We start from the raw sequence: 19,193 nt of genomic DNA, 5'->3' as shown, positions 1-19,193 counted from the left end.
TAGGTCATTTCATCAAAACCAGAGTGGCTAAAAATGCCTATCGGGAAGCAGGCAATTTGTTCAAGAACTATTTGGTAAAAGGCAGAGTCTGGGTGAAAGCATCCAAGAAAAGAATCCAATAGGAAGCAATTTGCCCCTAAAACAAAACAGTTTGTCAGAAAAAAAATTAATAATCTGGTGAACACGCCCACAGCCTCATGCAATTTGGTTGGAAACATCTTGGCCCGGTCAAGGACAGTTTGGTAGAAAGAATGCCCATTTGACTAAAGACTCTACATACCCAGGTAATTGGGTAGAAAACAAGTTGGTCAAAGGAGCAATTTGATGACACTGATGAATTGTCCAGAGTTCCCATGGGGGACTGTCTGGGATTTCAGACCCCCCACTTCAGGCTTTTATGGCCTCACAGTTACACCCTGATGCCTGCAGATCTGACCCGTGGAAATTCACGTCTGCTGCTGCCTAAAAGGCTAGCACTCAATTGGATGGCAGCCACGTATGACAGGGACAAGATAAAAAGTTTGTAGGTCACAGTGGCCCAAGTCACTTGAGAAACCAAGAAGCCAGAACTACCTTGGTAAGGCCAGCTTTGCTCGCTGAAAATGAAGTTAAGGTTTCTCAAAAGGCAAAATAGGCTTGGGAATGAATCCAACTAGCTCTTTATGTGAAGTGTGAAATTAATTTTTTAAACAGTTTACCACATTTTAAGAAATGGACCTATTTGTCAAATATATAGAAACAGACATGCTTAGCTGGGAAAAAATTAGAAGGTTAAAATAATAAGGCAAGAAAAACACACAAACATCTGGAAATGAGTAAAAAAACTTACAGGCATAAAAAGGGGCAAGCCACCTCCTTGGCATTTAATGTCACCAGTAAATTGATGCCATGGTCAAGAGTACCATAGGCCACCCAGTCAGGGTTTTGATTTAAGTTTTTTTTTTTTGCAACCCATTTGTTTTCAAGTGTTGCTTTCTATCTTATTTTATTTTTTTAGAGAGAGGGAGAGAGAGCAGGCGCAAGTGTGCCTGAGTGCAGGAGGGCGGGGAGGGACAGAGGGAAAGAATCTTAAGCAGACTCACCACTGAGCGCACAGCCAGACTGGGCTCGATCTCACAACCCCGAGATCATGACCTGATCCGAAATCAGGAGTGGGCCACTTAACTGACTGAGCCACCCAGTGTTGCTTTCTAAATGAATTGAGTCTCTCCCATCCCACCACAATCTAACATCCTTCCACACTGTTCTCTTTTTATCAAGAAAAGTAAACCAAACTAAAACGTCCCTTAATTCTTATAAAACACTTGAAGTTCAGCAATTTCACCCTGTTGCATTTTAGCGATAGATTCTGAGTGTGTGGTGATCTTGCCAACCTAAGAATCTAATCCCTTTTGAGGGCTGTAGTATCCGTCAGAGCCTCTTCTTTGTGCCTACACGTGTGAGGTCAGATCTAGGATCCGCATCCTCGGACATCATGAAATCTCTCAGGGTTAAAGGAAATAAGTATTCCACCTTGTCCTCCTGATCTTCCTCTAAACGTCCCCCTGAGTGTTTGTGTGACTCACCGCCTGTTGGAGAAACTCATCTTGTCTTCAGAAAGCCTGGACTTTAGCAAAGTCCATTCTCACATTTGAGCTGAAGGACACCCTCCAATTTGTCCTTGTCCTCCTCACATTGTAGGATCTACCTTGGACCCCAGACTATGAGTCCAGTCTTACCAGCAAAGCAGGGTTTTCACCTCCCTTATCCTAAAGCCTCTATTTCTATTAACATGGCCCAAGATCCTTCATTCATTCTGGCAAAGATTCCTCTTCTTGGGTTAGCAGCCAGTGAAGATTCCCTAGTCTGAGAAGTCTGAGAGACTGCATTGACCTCCACGATGTGCTCTCCCTCTCCCTCCCCTCCTCTCTCTTCTAGATGATGACCCTGACAGTGCAGTGGACGATCGTGACAGTGACTATCGCAGCGAGACAAGCAACAGCATCCCACCACCTTATTACACTACATCCCAGCCCAATGCCTCAGTCCACCAGTATTCTGTCCGTCCACCACCCCTGGGTTCCCGGGAATCCTACAGTGACTCCATGCACAGTTATGAGGAGTTCTCTGAGCCACGGGCCCTCAGGTGTGTGATCTGTGGAGAAAGGGATCCATGTGTGTGCATGTGTGTGTATGTGGCTGTGTGTCCCAGAGTGGAGAGAGGAGTAGGGAACTTGGGCAAGATGGAGGGGGAGGTAAGTGGGTCTAGGAAAGCAGCATCCATACTCTCTTGTAGGTAATAGAGCCCTTTCTTTACCCTTGATCTCGTAAGAAAATCTCCCAAGCTTGGTAAAAGGGGATCTGCTTTGGCTGAAGAAAGAGGGATAAGTCAGGAGGCCCCTGAGAGGTGCCCCTGAAACATGGGGGTGCCTTGGCACTGGGGCACTGGTTTCTGTGTACTCTCTAACTGGGCAGGGCAGGAGCAGGTGGAGGAAGAGACTAGCGTTCATGGAGGGTGGTGAGGCATAGTGATATTGGAAGGACTCCCAGCAAGCAGCCACCTGGTGGTCCTGGTATGGTGCTGCCCGGCCCTCCCTAATGGCCTGACTCTGTGTTTCTGACTGGCAGCCATGGGCACGGTGACTCGGGAGCTGTCCCTTGAAAGTAGACTGTCCCTAGATCTGTCCCATAGGTGGGTACCCTGGCCCTCATGGGCCATGCCACTGCCCTATGCAGGGTGCTGATCCTCAAGCCTAAGAGGCTGACACTCGTGCCTGCCATCCTTCCTTGCTGACCTGATCACCCCAGCCCTGGTTTCCAAATAGAACGATGACAAACATGGTATTAAGCAGATTGAATATTTGTAAAGCGCTTAGAGTGGTGTCTGAAAGTGTTACACAGGGACTGTTAGGTACACAGCACAAATAATAGCATTTGGAGGTAACCATGCGCCCAGCGCTGGACAGGCACCTTCCCTTCATCATCTCATTTTATTCTCTGGGTGGGAATCCTATTGGTCTCATTTGGCAGGCAGGGAATCAAGGCACAGAGAGATTAAGTCGCTTGTTTGAGGTCACACATCTGGTAAGTCATAAGGACTAGTGTTTATGGTGAACCTACTGGGTGCCAAGTAGTGGCCAGGTATGATTTTTGGTTGTGGGTCTTTTTCCTAAATATTTGTTCCCGGAAGAATACATTTCCTTCACGAAAGCATCACTCGCATTCATTTGCATACTCAAGGTAAGCCATTATGGGAATACTGTTTCAATGTATTGGAAAGAGCTGAGAGTAAGATATCAAATATTAATAAACTATTAACTCTTAGAAGAAGGAAAAGTCTTCTCTTGGAGAAAAAGAGCTGGAGAGTGACCATAGCATCAGACCCAGAGAAAGTGCCAGGAAGTGTTTGGTTGGAGGAGTCTGTCTACTGTGAGCATTCCTGGGACAGAATGGGGTGGCGGAGGTTGGAGAAAGAGGAGTCTCCTCCCCTCCTGCTGTGGTCAGGCCACGCAGGGGTGAGGGAGAGGATGCAGAGACAGAAATGGCCTGCGTTCCCCTGAGAGTGACTCAAGCCACACTCCCCGGCTATCCTATGGCTATGCTGCCTAGTGCTGAGTGATCTGAGAGGCTAGGGACACAGAGCCAGACACAGACATTCCATCCCACAGGTCAGGGCTTGATGGGAAGGAGGGACCAGACTCTAGCAGTGGGGAAGGGTAGGGAGGGCTTCCTGGAGGAAGGCGCCTGGGAGATGGCCCTTGAAGAATAAATGAGAAGTCCGAGGAAGGGAATTTCAGGCAGAGGAAACAGCTCAGCCATAGACTGGAGAGGTGCAAGGTGCCAGATCATGCAGGAAGGCCCTTGCGTGGCTAATTCAGGGCCATGGGAACCAGGGGAAGCGTCTGATTGGGGTAAGAGCTGTGTTGGGACTTGGTATGTCAGAGCCAGGATGGGAGGATGGCCCCAAAGCCAAGCCTGGGACAAGGTATGTGGTGCCTGAGGTTGGAGGTGGAAACTTCCAGGCTCCTGTTGGGATCCCAGTCCTAGGCTGTCCCCCTTACCAGGGACCCCAGAATGTGCTGGGCTGGACTTCAGGGGTATTCATCAGCAGAGGAAGCTTGGAGTCCTTTCCAGCCAAGTAATACCTGCTGATCCCCCACCTGTTTCCTGCCATCTACAGGGATGGGCACTAAAAAGCAATCAACTAAACTCATAAACTAGTAAACAATGGCTAGAGGGAGAAACCCCCATTTTGATTGCTACAGCATCCCTGGAGCTGGCTGGAGAAAGGGGTCGCCTTCACTGAGAGTGGAGGAAATATGTAAGGCAAGGAATGATGTTTGTCGAGTGACTGAATGAATGATTAGAAGGGGGATGAGGGGTGGCCCATGTGTCATGCTGCCCGCCCTCAGGCAGAGATAGAGATTTCTTCCTAGTCACGTCCAGCATGACCCAGGGTGCATATTAGGAACATATAAAGACCTGACTTGGCCAGAGTGTGGGGGAAACTCACTCACTCAAAGAAGTGACATTTCAGTGGGCACCAAAGGGTTTTGCCAGATAAAGAACATGAGGAAGGGTGTTCCTGGCAGAAGGCACAGGAAGGGCAAAGGCCCAGAGGTGGGCACGAGTGTAGCGTTTTGTAGGAACAGTGAGAAAGCCGATGTGGCTGGAGCAGGGGGAGAGAACGGAGCTCGGAGGGAGATGAGGTGGGAAGGCTGGGCGGTTTGAGCCACCCTGGGTGTAGGGCATGGCACAGATTTTATTCCAAGGGCTCTAAGGAGCCACGGTAGGTCTTGGAACAGGGAGGCATGTGATTGTGTTTATGATTTGAAGAAGCCCCTCTGTGGCTTCCGTGGGAAGCAAGAACTGTTGGGGATAGGAGTGGACGTTGGGGCTGCATCTGGTGGAGATGGCAGAGCCTGGACTAGGCTGGGGCCCGGGGTGCAAGGAAGTGGATGCATTTTGCATATGTTTTCGAGGTAGAGCTGAGGAGACCCACTGCAGGGTCGGCTGTGAATAGAGGTTGAGGCAATGAGTGGAGGCAGGGAGGCATGGGACCCTGGTGAATGATGAGGCTTGGTGGTAGGAGGACGAGGTTGTTTCAGGAGCACTAAGTCTCCAAAGGCTGGCGGTGAGGGCACTCATTGGGGTCCCCAGCACGTAAAAAGAGCATTTACAGTCTCCACAGTGCATGGATGGGAGTGACGCACAGTAGGTCATCAATGACCACTAATGTCATCGATCGAGTTTACTGCTTCTACCACCAGGGGAAACACCAGGATAGCCGAGATTTTTGTTTCTTTTGTTCATGGCTGTGTTTCCCAGGTCCCTAGGGCAGAACCTGGTGCACAGCAGGTGCTTAACCAATGCTGAATGAATGACTGGGTGATGGAACCTGTGTGACCGGGGCTGGGTCAGGCAGCGGCTCTGTGCCTCCGCTGCTGAGCCCTGGCTGGTCCCCACAGCCCCACCGGCAGTAGCCGCTATGCCTCCTCGGGGGAACTGAGCCAGGGCAGCTCACAGCTGAGCGAGGACTTCGACCCAGACGAGCAGAGTCTGCAGGGCTCCGAGCTGGAGGACGAGCGGGACCGGGACTCCTACCACTCCTGCCACAGCTCGGTCAGCTACCACAAGGACTCGCCGCGCTGGGACCAGGATGAGGAGGAGCTGGATGAAGAACTGGACGAGGAGCTGGATGAGGACCTGGAGGACTTCCTGGAGGAGGAGGAGGAGGAGGAGCTGCCTGAGGATGAGGAGGAGCTGGAGGAGGAGGAGGAGGAGGAGGAGGTGCCTGATGACATCGGTAGCTACACCCAGCGTGAAGAGGTGGCCGTGGCTGAGCCCAAAGACTTTAAGCGTGTCAGCCTCCCACCGGCCGCATCTGAGAAGGAGGAAAAGGCTCCGGCTGTACCTGCTGAGGCCCACGACGTGGCCAAGGCAGCCCTTGAGCCGGCTTCGCCAGAGGAGGTGCCCACCGCTGAGCCGGCACCTGAGCCGGAACCCCCCAAGTCTGAGGAGAGGTAATGGGAGGGGATCAAGGGGCTGTCACGGGGTTAGTGGTGCTGTGATGAGGTCAGCATGGACCTGGGGAATGGAGAGGAGTTTGTCACAGGGTCATGGGTGGGGAAGCCGAAGGGAGCCTGAGAGGCCCGTCAGAGGGGGTACAGATGGGTCATCGTGTCTCTGAAGGGCCAGAGAGGCAACGGAGGACCTGACGTCGCTCCAAGGGCGGAGGGTCAAGGGAGGGCCGGCCCTGAGCCTCATGACGCCCCTTGCCTCAGTTTCAGGCGACGAGAGGATGAGGAAGGCCAGGAGGGTCAGGACTCCATGTCCCGGGCCAAGGCCAACTGGCTTCGAGCCTTCAACAAAGTGCGGCTGCAGCTTCAGGAGGTGAGTGAAAGTAGAGCCGCCGGCCGGTCAGGCCCATGCCCCGCCCGCCTCGGTCCCGCGACCCGTCTGCCCACCTCCCCGCGGCTCCCGCACCCCACCCACCCTGGCCCTTTTCCAGGCTCTGCCCATACGGGCCACGACACGCCCACGGAGAGCTTGGCCACGCCCACTCCCGCACCCCATCCGCCTCGCCAACGCTTTCAGACATCCTGGTCTTTCCATGGCTCCGCCCACACCAACCTGGCCCCACCCACACCTGTCATTGTCCTGGCCCCATCATTCCTGGCCCAGCCGCTGTCCAATCCGACCCCTCTCTGACCCTAGCTACTCCTTGGCTTCATCTGTCTGCAGAAGGGCCCTTCCCTGTTCTCACCCATGTCTGCCTGTCCTCCTCCCCAAACAGCTGGCCCCACCAGGGCCCAGCCCAGTCTCCCCCATGCCAGCCCCTTCCTTCCATGGGCAAGAAGAAGAGATGAGCTGGAACCTGGAGTTAGGTCATGGTTACAACCGCGTCAGAGGTCAAGTTCATGGATAGGGGTAGAGGTTAGGGATGGGGTAGAGATCAGAGTTAGGGCAGCAGTCAGAGATCAGAGGTCAGGGTTAAAATTAGTGTTAGGGGGAGGAATCAGTGCCTGGGATCACATTGGGTACCAGTGTCAGGGCTGGGGAAATGTCTGAGGGCTGGTCAGAGAAGAAATTAAGTGAAAGATAGATTAGCATTAGGGTCAAGGTGACTGTTCAGATGGGCAGCAGGGTTGAAGCCATTCATTTACCTCTTCAGTTGCTCAAGCTGCCCTAGGCTGGGGACAGAGCAGTGCCCTTACGAAAGGGGCCCTTCCAAACTGGGGTGAGGCTGGCAAGAGGAGATCCTAAAGAAAGTCCCAAAGTCCTACACCATCAAACATCAGAGCCACAGAAATTTCAAATCAAATTTCCTGTGTTTTAAAACAGAATTTTATTTTTTTTAACTAAGTAATCCATTCACATGGCTCTAAATGCAAAGAGTAGAAAAGAATATGCAGCGTAAAGTCTACTGAATAACTTTCAGTAAGTCAGCAAATTAAATGAAAAAACAGCAGCTACTCTTGTAATGGAACCAGTCATATGACAAAAAATAAATAAATAAACATGGGCAGGATCTCTGGGTTTTACAGAAGGGGCATAAAACTAATCGAAGACAATCAGGAAAACTCCCTGGAGGAGGTGACACTTAAGGAAAAGTGATATCCCAAATACTGCAATAATACTTCAGAAGAGAGGGCTGGACCCTCCCCACTCTTCGCCCACCATGTCACCCTTTAGTTGCATAGGAGGTGGAGGTGTCAACCCTGGTTCTAGCCTGAGATCCGAATGACAAATGGAGGCTGGTTGGGTGCAGTAGGTGGGAGGGCATACAAAGAGCTAGCACAGCTCAGGCAAAGGCCCTGGGGTACAAGATCAGATGAGCAGGTGAGGCTGGGAGAATGACAGAATCTTATGAGTGTTTGAACCTGTCCCTGGGAATCCCAGGACTGTAGAGCATGAGCTCTTGTTGGAGGTGATACTAACACATCCCCAGTTTGACAGACCAGGAGACCAAGTTCCATTGAGATTGGTGGTAGAGAGGAGCTCTTTTCTCCCCATTTTACAGATGGAAAACTGAGGCCCAGAGTAAGCTTAAGGACACACAGTGAGGACTAGGCCCCAGGCCTCCTGACTCCCAGCCCAAAGGGGAGACAAAAGTGGGTGGGGAGCCTACCCTGCCCTGGGGAGACACTGATTTCCATTTCCCTTCTTCCCATCAAACATACATATCTGTTTGTCCTACAGGCCCGAGGAGAAGGAGAGATGTCTAAATCCCTGTGGTTCAAGGGCGGGTGAGTAACAGAGTTGGGTAGGAGGAAGTGTTGAACCCAGAGCTTGAGGCTGCTCTACACCATAGCCTCAGCCCAGTGAGGGCAGCAAGGGGTTCCATTTAGACAGGGGACAGACCGAGTGACAGATCGGGTGAAATAATGTAGCCACTATCCTAAGACATTCACCACAGACCGGAGCCAAAGATAGAACACACTGAATCCTCACAACAAACCCACGGGAGGCCTGCTACCCCTATTTTACAAGTGGGGAAACTGAGTCCAAAGAGGTCCATGCCTTGCCCCAGCCGCTTGCATTATTCAAGACCGCTCCCCCCTAGAAATAAATGTAAGATAAAGGAGAAGCCTATTTCCTGCAGCATACCTCTGTAATCCTGGAGTGATTTTTTTTTTTTTTGCTTTGATTCTCTTTTCATTTTATTTTTATTTATTTATTTTTAAAGATTTTATTTATTTGAGAGATAGCGAGAGGGAGCACAAGCAGGGGGGAGAGGGAGAGTTGAGCAGGGAGCCCGATGCGGGGCTCCATCCCAGGACCCTGGGATCATGACCCGAGCTGAAGGCAGACGCTTAACTGACTGAGCCACCCAGGCGCCGCTTGATTCCGTTTTTAAATATCTCAGATTATTGCTGTGGCTGCTGGCTCTTTAATGATAATCACTTGGTCTTATGTGGAGCAATTCATCGTATCTAATTTCTTAAATTTCTAATTTTCGGGGCTTCCTTTTTTTTAAGATTTTATTTATTCATGAGAGATAGAGAGAGAGAGAGAGAGAGAGAGAGAGAGGCAGAGGGAGAAGCAGGCTCCCAAGGAGCAAGGAGCCCGATGCGGGACTCGATCCCAGGACTCTGGGATAATGACCTGAGCCGAAGGCAGACGGTTAACCATCTGAGCCACCCAGGCGCCCTCGGGGCTTTCTTCTCCTTCGGCATCTGAGTGGTGAGGTTAGAAGATGTAAAAGATATTTTTAAGTTCCACTAATGTTTTAAAATAGCTGCAGGAGGGTGACTGCCTCTCTTTGTACATCCTTTGCACACAGAGGCATAGAGACAGAAGCTGTGACTCCCAGATGAGCAGGTGTCCTGGGTTGGGGAGCCCAGGACGCAGGGACTGACACAAATATGTACATGTGATTTATGGAGGAAGTGCCCTCAAGAGAAATCTGTGAGGCAGGCAGGATCAGGCAGGGGATGCAGCCAAGCACAGATGTAGTTCAGGGGTCGCCACACCTCTGCCTGATGGAGCAGGGAGCACTGGTACATGAGTAGCCCCCCCCACCCAGGGCTTGTCCGGAGTCATTGGCTGCCAGACATCTCTCTCAGTGGCCAATGGGAAGCTTCTGGAGAGGTGCCACACCTGAATCCTCTTTGGGATGAGAGCAGCTCTCAGTAAAGTGAATTTGTACAGGCCACAGAGCTCGCTCAGATCCACCAGCTACACCAAAGCTGCCAAGAAGCAGTAGCCTAGATTTCCATTTCCCTTCTTCCCATCAGCATTGACATCACTCCTTCCAGAATAGATTTTAAGATTTTATTTATTTATCTGAGAGAGAGAGAGAGAGAGAGCATGAGCAGGGGCAGAGGGACAAGCAGACTCCTCGCCAAGCAGGGAGCCTGAGGTAGGGCTCGATCCTGGGACTCTGGGATCATGACCTGAGTGGAAGGCAGATGCTTAACTGACTGAGCCACCCTGGTGACGCATTCCAGAATAGATTTTATTTTTATTATTTATTTATTTATTTGACAGAAAGAGACACAGCGAGAGAGGGAACACAAGCAGGGGGAGTGGGAGAGGAAGAAGCGGGCCTCCTGCAGAGCAGGGAGCCTGATGTGGGGCTCGATCCCAGGACCCCAGGATCATGACCCGAGCCGAAGGCAGACATCTAACGACTGAGCCACCCAGGCACCCCTAGATTTTATTTTTTTTAAGATTTTATTGATTTGAGAGAGAGAGCACTAGTAGAGGGGAGAGGCAGAGGGAGAGGGAAAAACAGAGGGAGAGGGAGAAGCAAGCTCCCTGCTGAGCAGGCTCGATCCCAGGGTCCGGAATAGATTTTAAATATATATACCCATTTTCCAATTTTGAGCATAAGGAAAGGTTTCCTGAATATCTTAGTATATTATTTAGATTTGCCTTAATTCAAATTTTCATTAAACGTGGGCAACTGCATCATCTCCCCATTCCCCAGATGAGGAAGCTGACGTCTAGTGTGTTCATTTCCAAGGGCCGCTATGACAAACTACCACAAATGTGTAGCCTAAAACAACAGAAATAGATTCTTCTACAGTTCTGGAGGCCAGAAGTCCAAAATCAAGTTGTTGGCTGGCCCACACTCCCTCCAATACCTGTAGGGGAGAACCTGTCCTTGCTTTGCTAGCTGCTGGTAGTTGCTGGCAATCCTCAGGATTCCTTCGTTTGTAGATGTGTCACTCTAAACTCTGTCTCTTGTCACATTGCTGTCTCTCTTTTTATAAAGACACCAGTTATACTGGATTAGGGGCCCACCTACTCTAGTGTGACCTCATCTTAACTAATTATATCTGTGATGACCCTATTTCTAAATAAGGCCACATTCTGAGGTTTGAGGGGCTAGGACTTAAATGTATCTTTTTGGGAGACACAATTCAGCCTTTAATATCCAGGGAGATCAAGTGATGTCCAGGCCTCAAGTGATGTCTATTGGAGGAAGGGGGAAGCCTGGGCCCTTGACATCCCTGTGTGTGTCTTGCAGCCCTGGAGGTGGCCTCATCATCATTGACAGCATGCCAGACATCCGCAAGAGGAAGCCCATTCCACTCGTGAGCGACCTGGTGAGCGCCTGTGCCCTCTTCTCCCCCAGCGCAGCAGGCCTGCCATAAGCAGTGCTCAACTTACACAACTGCCCATGGCAGACCTGGGACTGGGAGCTGGCAAGGTGTTCTCTGGAACTAACGTAATCTGATTTTTATCCTGCCTGCTGCGTGGACACTTCAGGCCATGGTGAGTGATGGTGACTTGGGCCTACGGTCTCTATCTCTTCCCAGGAACCCGCCCCCCACTAGGATCTTTCAGCTGGCCCCAACCCATGGGTTCTGGGTGGGGGGATCCCTGCCGTGTCCTACAGTTTATGGGCAGAGGAGAGAGCAGGTGACTCCTGACCTTGGTTCATGGAGTGGCTGGTAGTTTTGTCCTGTGGCTGGTGATCATGCCAAGTGCAGCTCCTGAGTCTGGTGGGGGATGGGTGAGTGAGGGGTGTGAGACTGCACACCTTCCAGGGTCCCTTCTAACCTGGAGCTTCTGTCACTTTCCAATTCTTTGCTGGCTCTGCTCCCGCTGCTGTGACCTGTTTCGTATTCGTGGCTGTGGCTTCAATCTGTGGCTGGTGGCCCCAAATCATGGCTGTGGATTCTGCTTGTGGTGACAACCCCATGGGTGTGAATCGACCCCTGTGACTCCCTGGGTGATTTCCCTGCCCCAGTCCCTGGTCCAGTCCAGAAAAGCAGGCATCACCTCGGCCTTGGCCTCCAGCACTTTGAACAACGAGGAGTTGGTGCGTGGGGCACCTCCCCTTCCACTGGTTGAGGGCTGGGCTGGGCTGGGGGTTCCTGGAGGAGGAGGAGGAGAGTGTGGCCGAGACAGGCATTCCTCGCTCTCCATTCTCCGCAATCTGGTTTCCAGAATTGGGTTGCGCAACACCCTGTCAACATGATCTGTGCACAGGAAACGTGGTCCCACAGTGTGGGGGCAGGGAGAGGGACTGGGACTTTACTATACTCAGCAAGGGGGTGAGGGCGGGGCAGGACAGCGCCCCATGCCGGCCCCCTCCCTCCCCTCAGAAAAACCACGTTTACAAGAAGACCCTACAAGCCTTAATCTATCCCATCTCCTGCACGACGCCGCACAACTTCGAGGTGTGGACGGCCACCACGCCCACCTACTGCTACGAGTGCGAGGGGCTGCTGTGGGGCATCGCGCGGCAAGGCATGCGCTGCACCGAGTGCGGTGTCAAGTGCCACGAGAAGTGCCAGGACCTGCTCAACGCAGATTGCCTGCAGCGTGAGCGCTGGGCTGGAGGGGCGGTGCTCCGCGGGGGGGGGGGCGGGGGGGGCGGGGCGGGGCAAAAACCGGGGCGGACTCCTTGGCCGGAGTATTGGGGCGAGAGGCGGGAAAAGGAGATATGAGAGGGTCAGAGGGGTGGGGCAGGACTCAGGGACTAGCTAAACTGTGCAACGAATGGGTTTCCTGAGAGTCAGCGGTTCCGCTGGAGAAAAATGGGTTAGGGTTAGGGTTAGCTCGGGATGGAGGGGGCTCAGAGTGGGGGGAGGAGTCAGAGAAGGGGCGGGGTCTTGGCAGAGAGCGGGGATTCAGAGGAGGAGGGGACCCGCGTAGACAGGTGGGGACTGACGGGTCGAAAGGGTAGGAGGATTCAGAGAGCAGGTAGAAAGCTCTAGCAGTTCTAGCTTTGGGGTGCGAGTCACCTGAGCCCCCATGGCTTAAAGTAGCCTTGGCCGCAGCCGAGGAAGCTCTGGAATGGGAGTTGGGAGTTCTCGCTCCAGTGAGGGAGCGCGCTCTGGACAGTGACTGCTGTCTGCGTCCGCAGGCGCTGCAGAGAAAAGCTCCAAGCACGGGGCGGAGGACCGGACGCAGAACATCATCATGGTGCTCAAGGACCGCATGAAGATCCGGGAGCGCAACAAACCTGAGATCTTCGAGCTCATCCAGGAGATCTTCGCCGTGACCAAGACCGCGCATACGCAGCAGATGAAGGCGGTCAAGCAGAGCGTGCTGGACGGCACATCCAAGTGGTCGGCCAAGATCAGCATCACTGGTGAGGCCGCGGGGGTTGGGGGGGTGGCACAGGGTCCCTTCTTAGCCCCCTGTGCTTCCTCCTATGGCTCTTCCTTTTGCTGCGTGTACTTGAGTATGTCCATGTCTTTCCCATGTCCATATGTGTGAGTGTTTGTGCTCACAGGGTGGGCATGTATGCCTCCAAATGTGAGCGCATGACACTATCTGGATGAGTCTTGATTGGTGCCCCCCCAGAATCAGACCCCAAGAAGAGGAGTTGAGGGCACATTGTTTCTTTGGGGGGTGATGCCATGGGAGTTGAGAAGTGAGCTTGGGAGGGAAGGAGCCCTTCACAGGGTGCCAATGATCAGGCAATGCTGTGGACAACTGGGGCTCATTCCCCCCGGGGACCACTGGGGGACAGTGTTGAGCTCACACAGCGGAGTGGTCCTACCCAGGGGTGGGAGCCTTAGGATGTTTATCCATGCCCAACGTCATTCAAATTTCCCTGAAAGACCCCAAGATGAGGATTTCAGGGCAATGAGTATCCAGGAGGTGGCCCCAGGAAGCCCCAGTGCGGGTGGAGACATGAGTCTGGGAGCAGGTAGGGAAGGCACATAAACAGGTGGCTGCCAATAAACAGGTGACTCCATGAGCAACTGTAAGCTCAGTCCTGCTGGAGATTTCAGGACAATGTACAGAATGTCCTACCCAGGGGTGGCCCTGGGGCACCTTCCCATTCTGCATCAGCTGAGGGCTCCCTGGGTGTTAACTCTCTAGCAAGTCCTTCATGTCTTGTGGGTGTCCCCATGGGCTCCTGTGGTCAGAACAAAGCCCTCAGGCCATGTCACAGGTGTCTCCAACAAGCAACCTGGAGCCCGTGGCAGGGACTGTTTTCAGCATACCTCACTCCTTGAGCCCATATTTGTATTTGTTCTGTGTGTCTTACAGTGGTCTGTGCCCAGGGCTTGCAGGCGAAGGACAAGACAGGATCCAGTGACCCCTATGTCACTGTCCAGGTTGGGAAGACCAAGAAACGGACAAAAACCATCTATGGGAACCTGAACCCTGTGTGGGAGGAGAACTTCCACTTGTAAGTGCCTGGCTGAACCCCTGAGCCCCCAGGGGGAGCTCTCTGCTGGGGCAACTGAAGGGGGCTCCAAGACCAGCCTGTGCCAGCCACCTGACCCTAGCTTCTGCCTCCCCCTGCCCTGCAGTGAATGTCACAACTCCTCAGACCGAATCAAGGTGCGTGTCTGGGATGAGGATGATGACATCAAATCCCGTGTGAAGCAGCGGTTTAAGAGGGAATCTGATGACTTCCTGGGACAGACGATCATCGAGGTGCGGACACTCAGCGGCGAGATGGACGTGTGGTACAACCTGGGTGAGCATGGGTGGTGTTCTGCAAGGGACAGGGAGGGCGCCCCAGGGAGCCAAATTGGGGAACCAGTGTCAGGAGGAGTTAGTCTAGGAGCCCAATCTGATGCGGGAGGCAGGGTCTGTGAGTCCCAATCTGATGGATGAGGCAGGGGCTGTGAGGCCCAATCTGATGGGGGGGAGCAGGGTCTGTGAGCCCAATCTAATGGAGCAGGACGCAAGACCTGGGGATCCTAGTCTGAGGAGAGAGGCACAGACCCAGGAACCCTGTCTAAGATGAGTAGATTCTGGAGATCTTGATCTGATGGGGGAAGCAGGGCCTGGGAGCCTAGTCTGGGGGAGAAGCAGGGATAGGGCCTGCTAGGGATAGCCCAGCCTAGCCCAGCCTAGGGCTCCTGGTTAAAGAGGAAGATGCAGACTCAGGAATTTAACCCGAGCAAGGAAGTAAGGTCTGGAGTCCTAGTGGAAGGGAGAGACAGGGCCTAGCGAATTCTAGACTAATGGGAGTGGCACAAGATGAGAGAGCCAATCCAAGAAGATACCCAAGTCTTAATCTCAGGGAGTCCAGGAGGGCTACAGTCATGCATACATTAAAATATCCTGGGCCTATATTGGAAAGTTCTGATGTAACCATCCGTTTCTGTTTTTCAGACAAGCGGACTGACAAATCCGCTGTATCAGGTGCCATCCGGCTACACATCAGTGTGGAGATCAAAGGCGAGGAAAAGGTGGCGCCCTACCATGTCCAGTACACGTGTCTGCATGAGGTGAGGCCCACTGCTTCTCCCTGCCTTCAAGCGCTCACTGTGATCTCCCGCATCGCCTCCACTTGGAATTCCTGCCTGCCCCAGCCCCACCTTCCTCTTTCCGGCCACACCATCCACAATCCTCAGGCCTCTAAGACTATCCCCTGTGCCATTCCTTCTGCCTGGAAAACTCCTCTTTATTCATCCAGCTTCAGGGCCCCCTCCTTTGGGAAGCCCTCCCTGACCTCCAGGCAGACTCTCCCTACCCAGCTCCAGGTCTTCCATCTGTTCCAGACCTGAACAGGGGAGTTCTTGGAGAGAACTCAGTTTGTTGAATGAATAAATGATTGAATGGACAAATAGATGATGAGTGGATAAAAGGATGTGTGGTTGAACTATTGGAAGTATAGATAAGTGGATGAGTAAATTTGGGGGCAGTTGGATAGGTGGATGGGTAGAAAGATGGATGATGGATGAATGGATGGACAAATTGATGGGAAGATAAACAGATAAGTGATGGATGGTTGGATGGGTGGATGGATGAATTGCTGGATGGACAGATTAAGTTGTGGGTAGTTATAGGGGATGGATGTGTGGTTGGATTATTAAAAGAGAGGATTAGTGCATGGATGAAACTTTGGGTAGACGAATGGGTGGGTGGGTGGATGAGTGAATGAATGGGCAGGCAGACAGATGGAAATTTAGATAGATGCGTGGACAGATGGACAAATGGATGAATGTATGAAAGGATAGAGGAGTGGCTAGGTGGATTTTGGGGTAGCTGGATCGATGGGTGAATGAGTAGATGGATAGATAAATGGATGGGTGGGTAGGTGGGTGAAGTGTTACAAGGATGGATGAGTCAATGGGTGAAATTTTTGGTAGTTGAATGAATTGGCGGGTGGTGGATAGATGAAAGTGTAGATGAATAAATTAATGAATAAACAGATGGGTGATGTAAGCTGCCCCAGACCTGGGATGTCTGACCCCTTGTGCCTCAATGCACTCTTCATGATGCCTTCTCCCTCTTGGTGGCAGAACCTGTTCCACTTCGTGACAGATGTGCAGAACAATGGGGTTGTGAAGATCCCAGATGCCAAGGGTGATGACGCCTGGAAGGTTTACTATGATGAGACAGCCCAGGAAATTGTGGATGAATTTGCCATGCGATATGGCGTAGAGTCCATCTACCAAGCCATGACGTGAGGCTGCAGGCTGGGGTGGACATGAGGGCAAGGTGCAGGAAACTGGGGTGAGGGGGCCACCAAGTGGACCCTGGCAGATCTAGTGGTGGAAGGATTCTTGGGAGAAGGAACCAAAGAGGATGTGGGTGTGGTGGGCATTCTGTAGTCCCTTGGAGGTTAGGAAAGTGCCATTCCTGGGAGCTGAAGTGTGCTCAGAGTCAGAGTTAGAGGCAGAGATGGGCAACCCAGAGAGGAGGCAGAGAGAAACTTGGAAGACACAATCAACCAGAGGGAATGGTTTGAAGATTAGAGGGAGCCACTTACAGATGCTGTCTTGGAGGCCCTCTGGTGGGACACTGCCTGTCCTGGCTGGATGCCAGGCCCAATTTCTCCCACTCCCTCCCACCAGCCACTTTGCCTGCCTCTCCTCCAAGTACATGTGTCCTGGGGTGCCCGCCGTCATGAGCACCCTGCTCGCCAACATCAATGCCTACTATGCGCACACCACCGCCTCCACCAACGTGTCCGCATCTGACCGCTTTGCTGCCTCCAACTTTGGGGTCAGTCCCAGGGACTGGGGCTGGGGGAGGAGGGAGAGCCCAACCCCGTGCTGGTCAGACCCTGTGTGATTCCCTGGTCTCCAATCTGGAACTGACTTAGCGTGTGATTTTGCACCAGTCACTTGCCCTCTCTAAGCCTCAGTTTACCCCTCTGTAGAATGGAAACAGATATCACGATGGTTCAGTTCAATAGTGGATGGGGTGCACTTAGTGTACAATAAGCACTTACCCAATATGTCAGCCGCCTTTAGCTGCTACACTTGACTCCATGTCTCTGCTTCCATCCATCCTCCTCCTCTCCCTCCTCAGAAAGAGCGCTTTGTCAAGCTCCTGGACCAGCTGCACAACTCCTTGCGGATCGACCTCTCCATGTATCGGGTGAGAAGTACATGCATGATGACTTGCTTGCTCCTACACATGGGTGTGCCTGTAGGGGAGAGCTCCCAGCCAGTGTGCATATGAGAGGACCCATCTTAACATGTGGAATGTGTTCCTTTGACATGTGTACACATATGTGGGTAGCACCTGCCCAATTTGCTTGGTGCATCCAACCAGACCCCCCCCCCCGGTTGCTTCAAGGTGTTCTCATGGACACTCACATACTTCCTAAAACTTGGGGGGGCTCTTGTATTTCCCCTAAAACAGTCTCCCTCTACCCAGCCCTCTTCCATAATCCCACCTCTCTTCTCCCTTCCAACAGAACAACTTCCCAGCCAGCAGCCCAGAGAGACTCCAGGACCTCAAATCCACTGTGGACCTTCTCACCAGCATCACCTTCTTTCGGATGAAGGTAAGAAGGAGACCCAGTCCCATTAGCTTTCCATCGGGCATTTTCTAGCACTCTTAGCTCCTAACCAAGTAACATTTCTCCTGGAGAGTAGTGCCCTTTCTCAATGACCCTCTGCTTTCATACTGCTACATTTCCTTAAACTCATAACCACTTGTAGCCACTTCCTGGGTACCGCCTGTTCCAGCTATGCTGACTTGTGCCTGTCTCCCTCCCTCTAGGTACAAGAACTCCAGAGCCCACCCCGAGCCAGCCAGGTGGTGAAAGACTGTGTGAAAGCCTGCCTCAACTCTACTTATGAGTACATCTTCAACAACTGTCATGAACTCTATAGTCGGGAGTACCAGACAGACCCGGTGAGGACCCCAGATAAAGCAGAATGGAATAGGGGATACCAACCAGACCCTGGCCCAAGTCCTAGGTCTGCCCCTTCTCAAGTGACTTAATTGAGCCTCAGTATCTCCCTCTGTAAAATGGGGTCATAAACCTATATCTCAGAATTGAAGAGAAAATTTAATGAGATGCTATCTTTAGACAAAATGTAAGTAAATGCTTAGCACCTGATATACAATAGATGCTCAATAAATTCAGTTTTAGTTAAACTTAGTTGAGTTTGGCATGCAGTTTGCCTAGGATAGAATCACTGTTCAATAAATGTTGAGTTGAATTTAATTTCTTCAGTAGAGTTGAGTTTTGGTCATTTCAACTCAATTTATTTGAGATCTTTCAACATGTGTTTGTTTATCTACACATATAATGCCAAGATTGTCAGTAAGATTTCAAGGAGTTCATACCATTTTAGAAGGAAAAGATATATACGTTGAAATTCACAACCTAGGGTGATTAGCCCTGGGATGGAGGAATTGTAGGAGACCGTGGGGGCTTAAGGGGCCCCTACCTCACCTTGGGCTTCAGATAGGAGATAACACATAAGCTCAATTTAGTGATATTTTATTTTATTCTGTTCATTTACATTCAATTGACTTCAAGTTGAAGTCAACTTGAGTTGAAATCAAGTCACTTTGAATTGAATTGTGTTGAGGTACAGTGGATTAAATTGGGTTAGGTTTAGTTCGACTATAAACAGTTTAGTTCCATTTATTTCTATTCAGGTGACTTAAAATTACTCTTGGCTAATTAGTGAGCAGAACTGAGTTGGATTAAGCTGGGTTTAATTTAATAAAAATCCATTTATTTATATTCAGTTGACTTGAAGTTATTCTTGACTCGGTTGAGTTGGCTTGAGTGAGGATGAGCTGGGTTGTTGGGTTAGGTATAGTTGGGTTCAAATGAATTGGGTTGAGTTGGGCTCATTTCAGTTGAATTTAGCTACATTCATTTTCATTGATTGACTAAAGTTGGATTGAACTGACCTGAGTATGTTAGGTTCAGTTGAGTAGGTAGAGTTGAATTGGATTGACTCAGTTGAGTTGAATTAGATTAAGTTAGGTTGGGTGGAGTTCAAGTCAATTTATTTCCATTATTTTGACTTAGGATGATGTTGATTTTGGATGAGTTGATTAGGTTCAATCCAACTGAATTC

At 51.3% G+C, this 19,193-nt stretch overlaps 1 protein-coding gene across 8 annotated transcripts in view; it reads left to right on the top strand.

The window, feature by feature from the left end:
• Positions 1-19,193, top strand: part of UNC13A (unc-13 homolog A) — a 62,852-nt gene that overhangs the window by 18,355 nt on the left and 25,304 nt on the right. For all 8 annotated transcript variants that reach the window (XM_027586531.2, XM_027586536.2, XM_027586535.2 and 5 more), the window contains 17 exons: positions 1,918-2,125; positions 5,448-6,002; positions 6,264-6,372; positions 8,182-8,228; positions 10,958-11,036; positions 11,200-11,205; positions 11,684-11,755; positions 12,042-12,261; positions 12,806-13,033; positions 13,945-14,086; positions 14,211-14,380; positions 15,025-15,140; positions 16,158-16,321; positions 16,713-16,863; positions 17,173-17,241; positions 17,564-17,653; positions 17,872-18,006. In XM_027586531.2, coding sequence (XP_027442332.1) covers positions 1,918-2,125; positions 5,448-6,002; positions 6,264-6,372; positions 8,182-8,228; positions 10,958-11,036; positions 11,200-11,205; positions 11,684-11,755; positions 12,042-12,261; positions 12,806-13,033; positions 13,945-14,086; positions 14,211-14,380; positions 15,025-15,140; positions 16,158-16,321; positions 16,713-16,863; positions 17,173-17,241; positions 17,564-17,653; positions 17,872-18,006 — 2,561 coding nt within the window. The remainder of the gene's footprint in view (positions 1-1,917; positions 2,126-5,447; positions 6,003-6,263; positions 6,373-8,181; positions 8,229-10,957; positions 11,037-11,199; positions 11,206-11,683; positions 11,756-12,041; positions 12,262-12,805; positions 13,034-13,944; positions 14,087-14,210; positions 14,381-15,024; positions 15,141-16,157; positions 16,322-16,712; positions 16,864-17,172; positions 17,242-17,563; positions 17,654-17,871; positions 18,007-19,193) is intronic.

Source organism: Zalophus californianus, chromosome 1 (assembly GCF_009762305.2).
Source record: "Zalophus californianus isolate mZalCal1 chromosome 1, mZalCal1.pri.v2, whole genome shotgun sequence".
NCBI classification, from domain to species: Eukaryota; Metazoa; Chordata; class Mammalia; order Carnivora; family Otariidae; genus Zalophus; species Zalophus californianus.
This window is presented reverse-complemented; position numbering and strand designations above follow the sequence as displayed.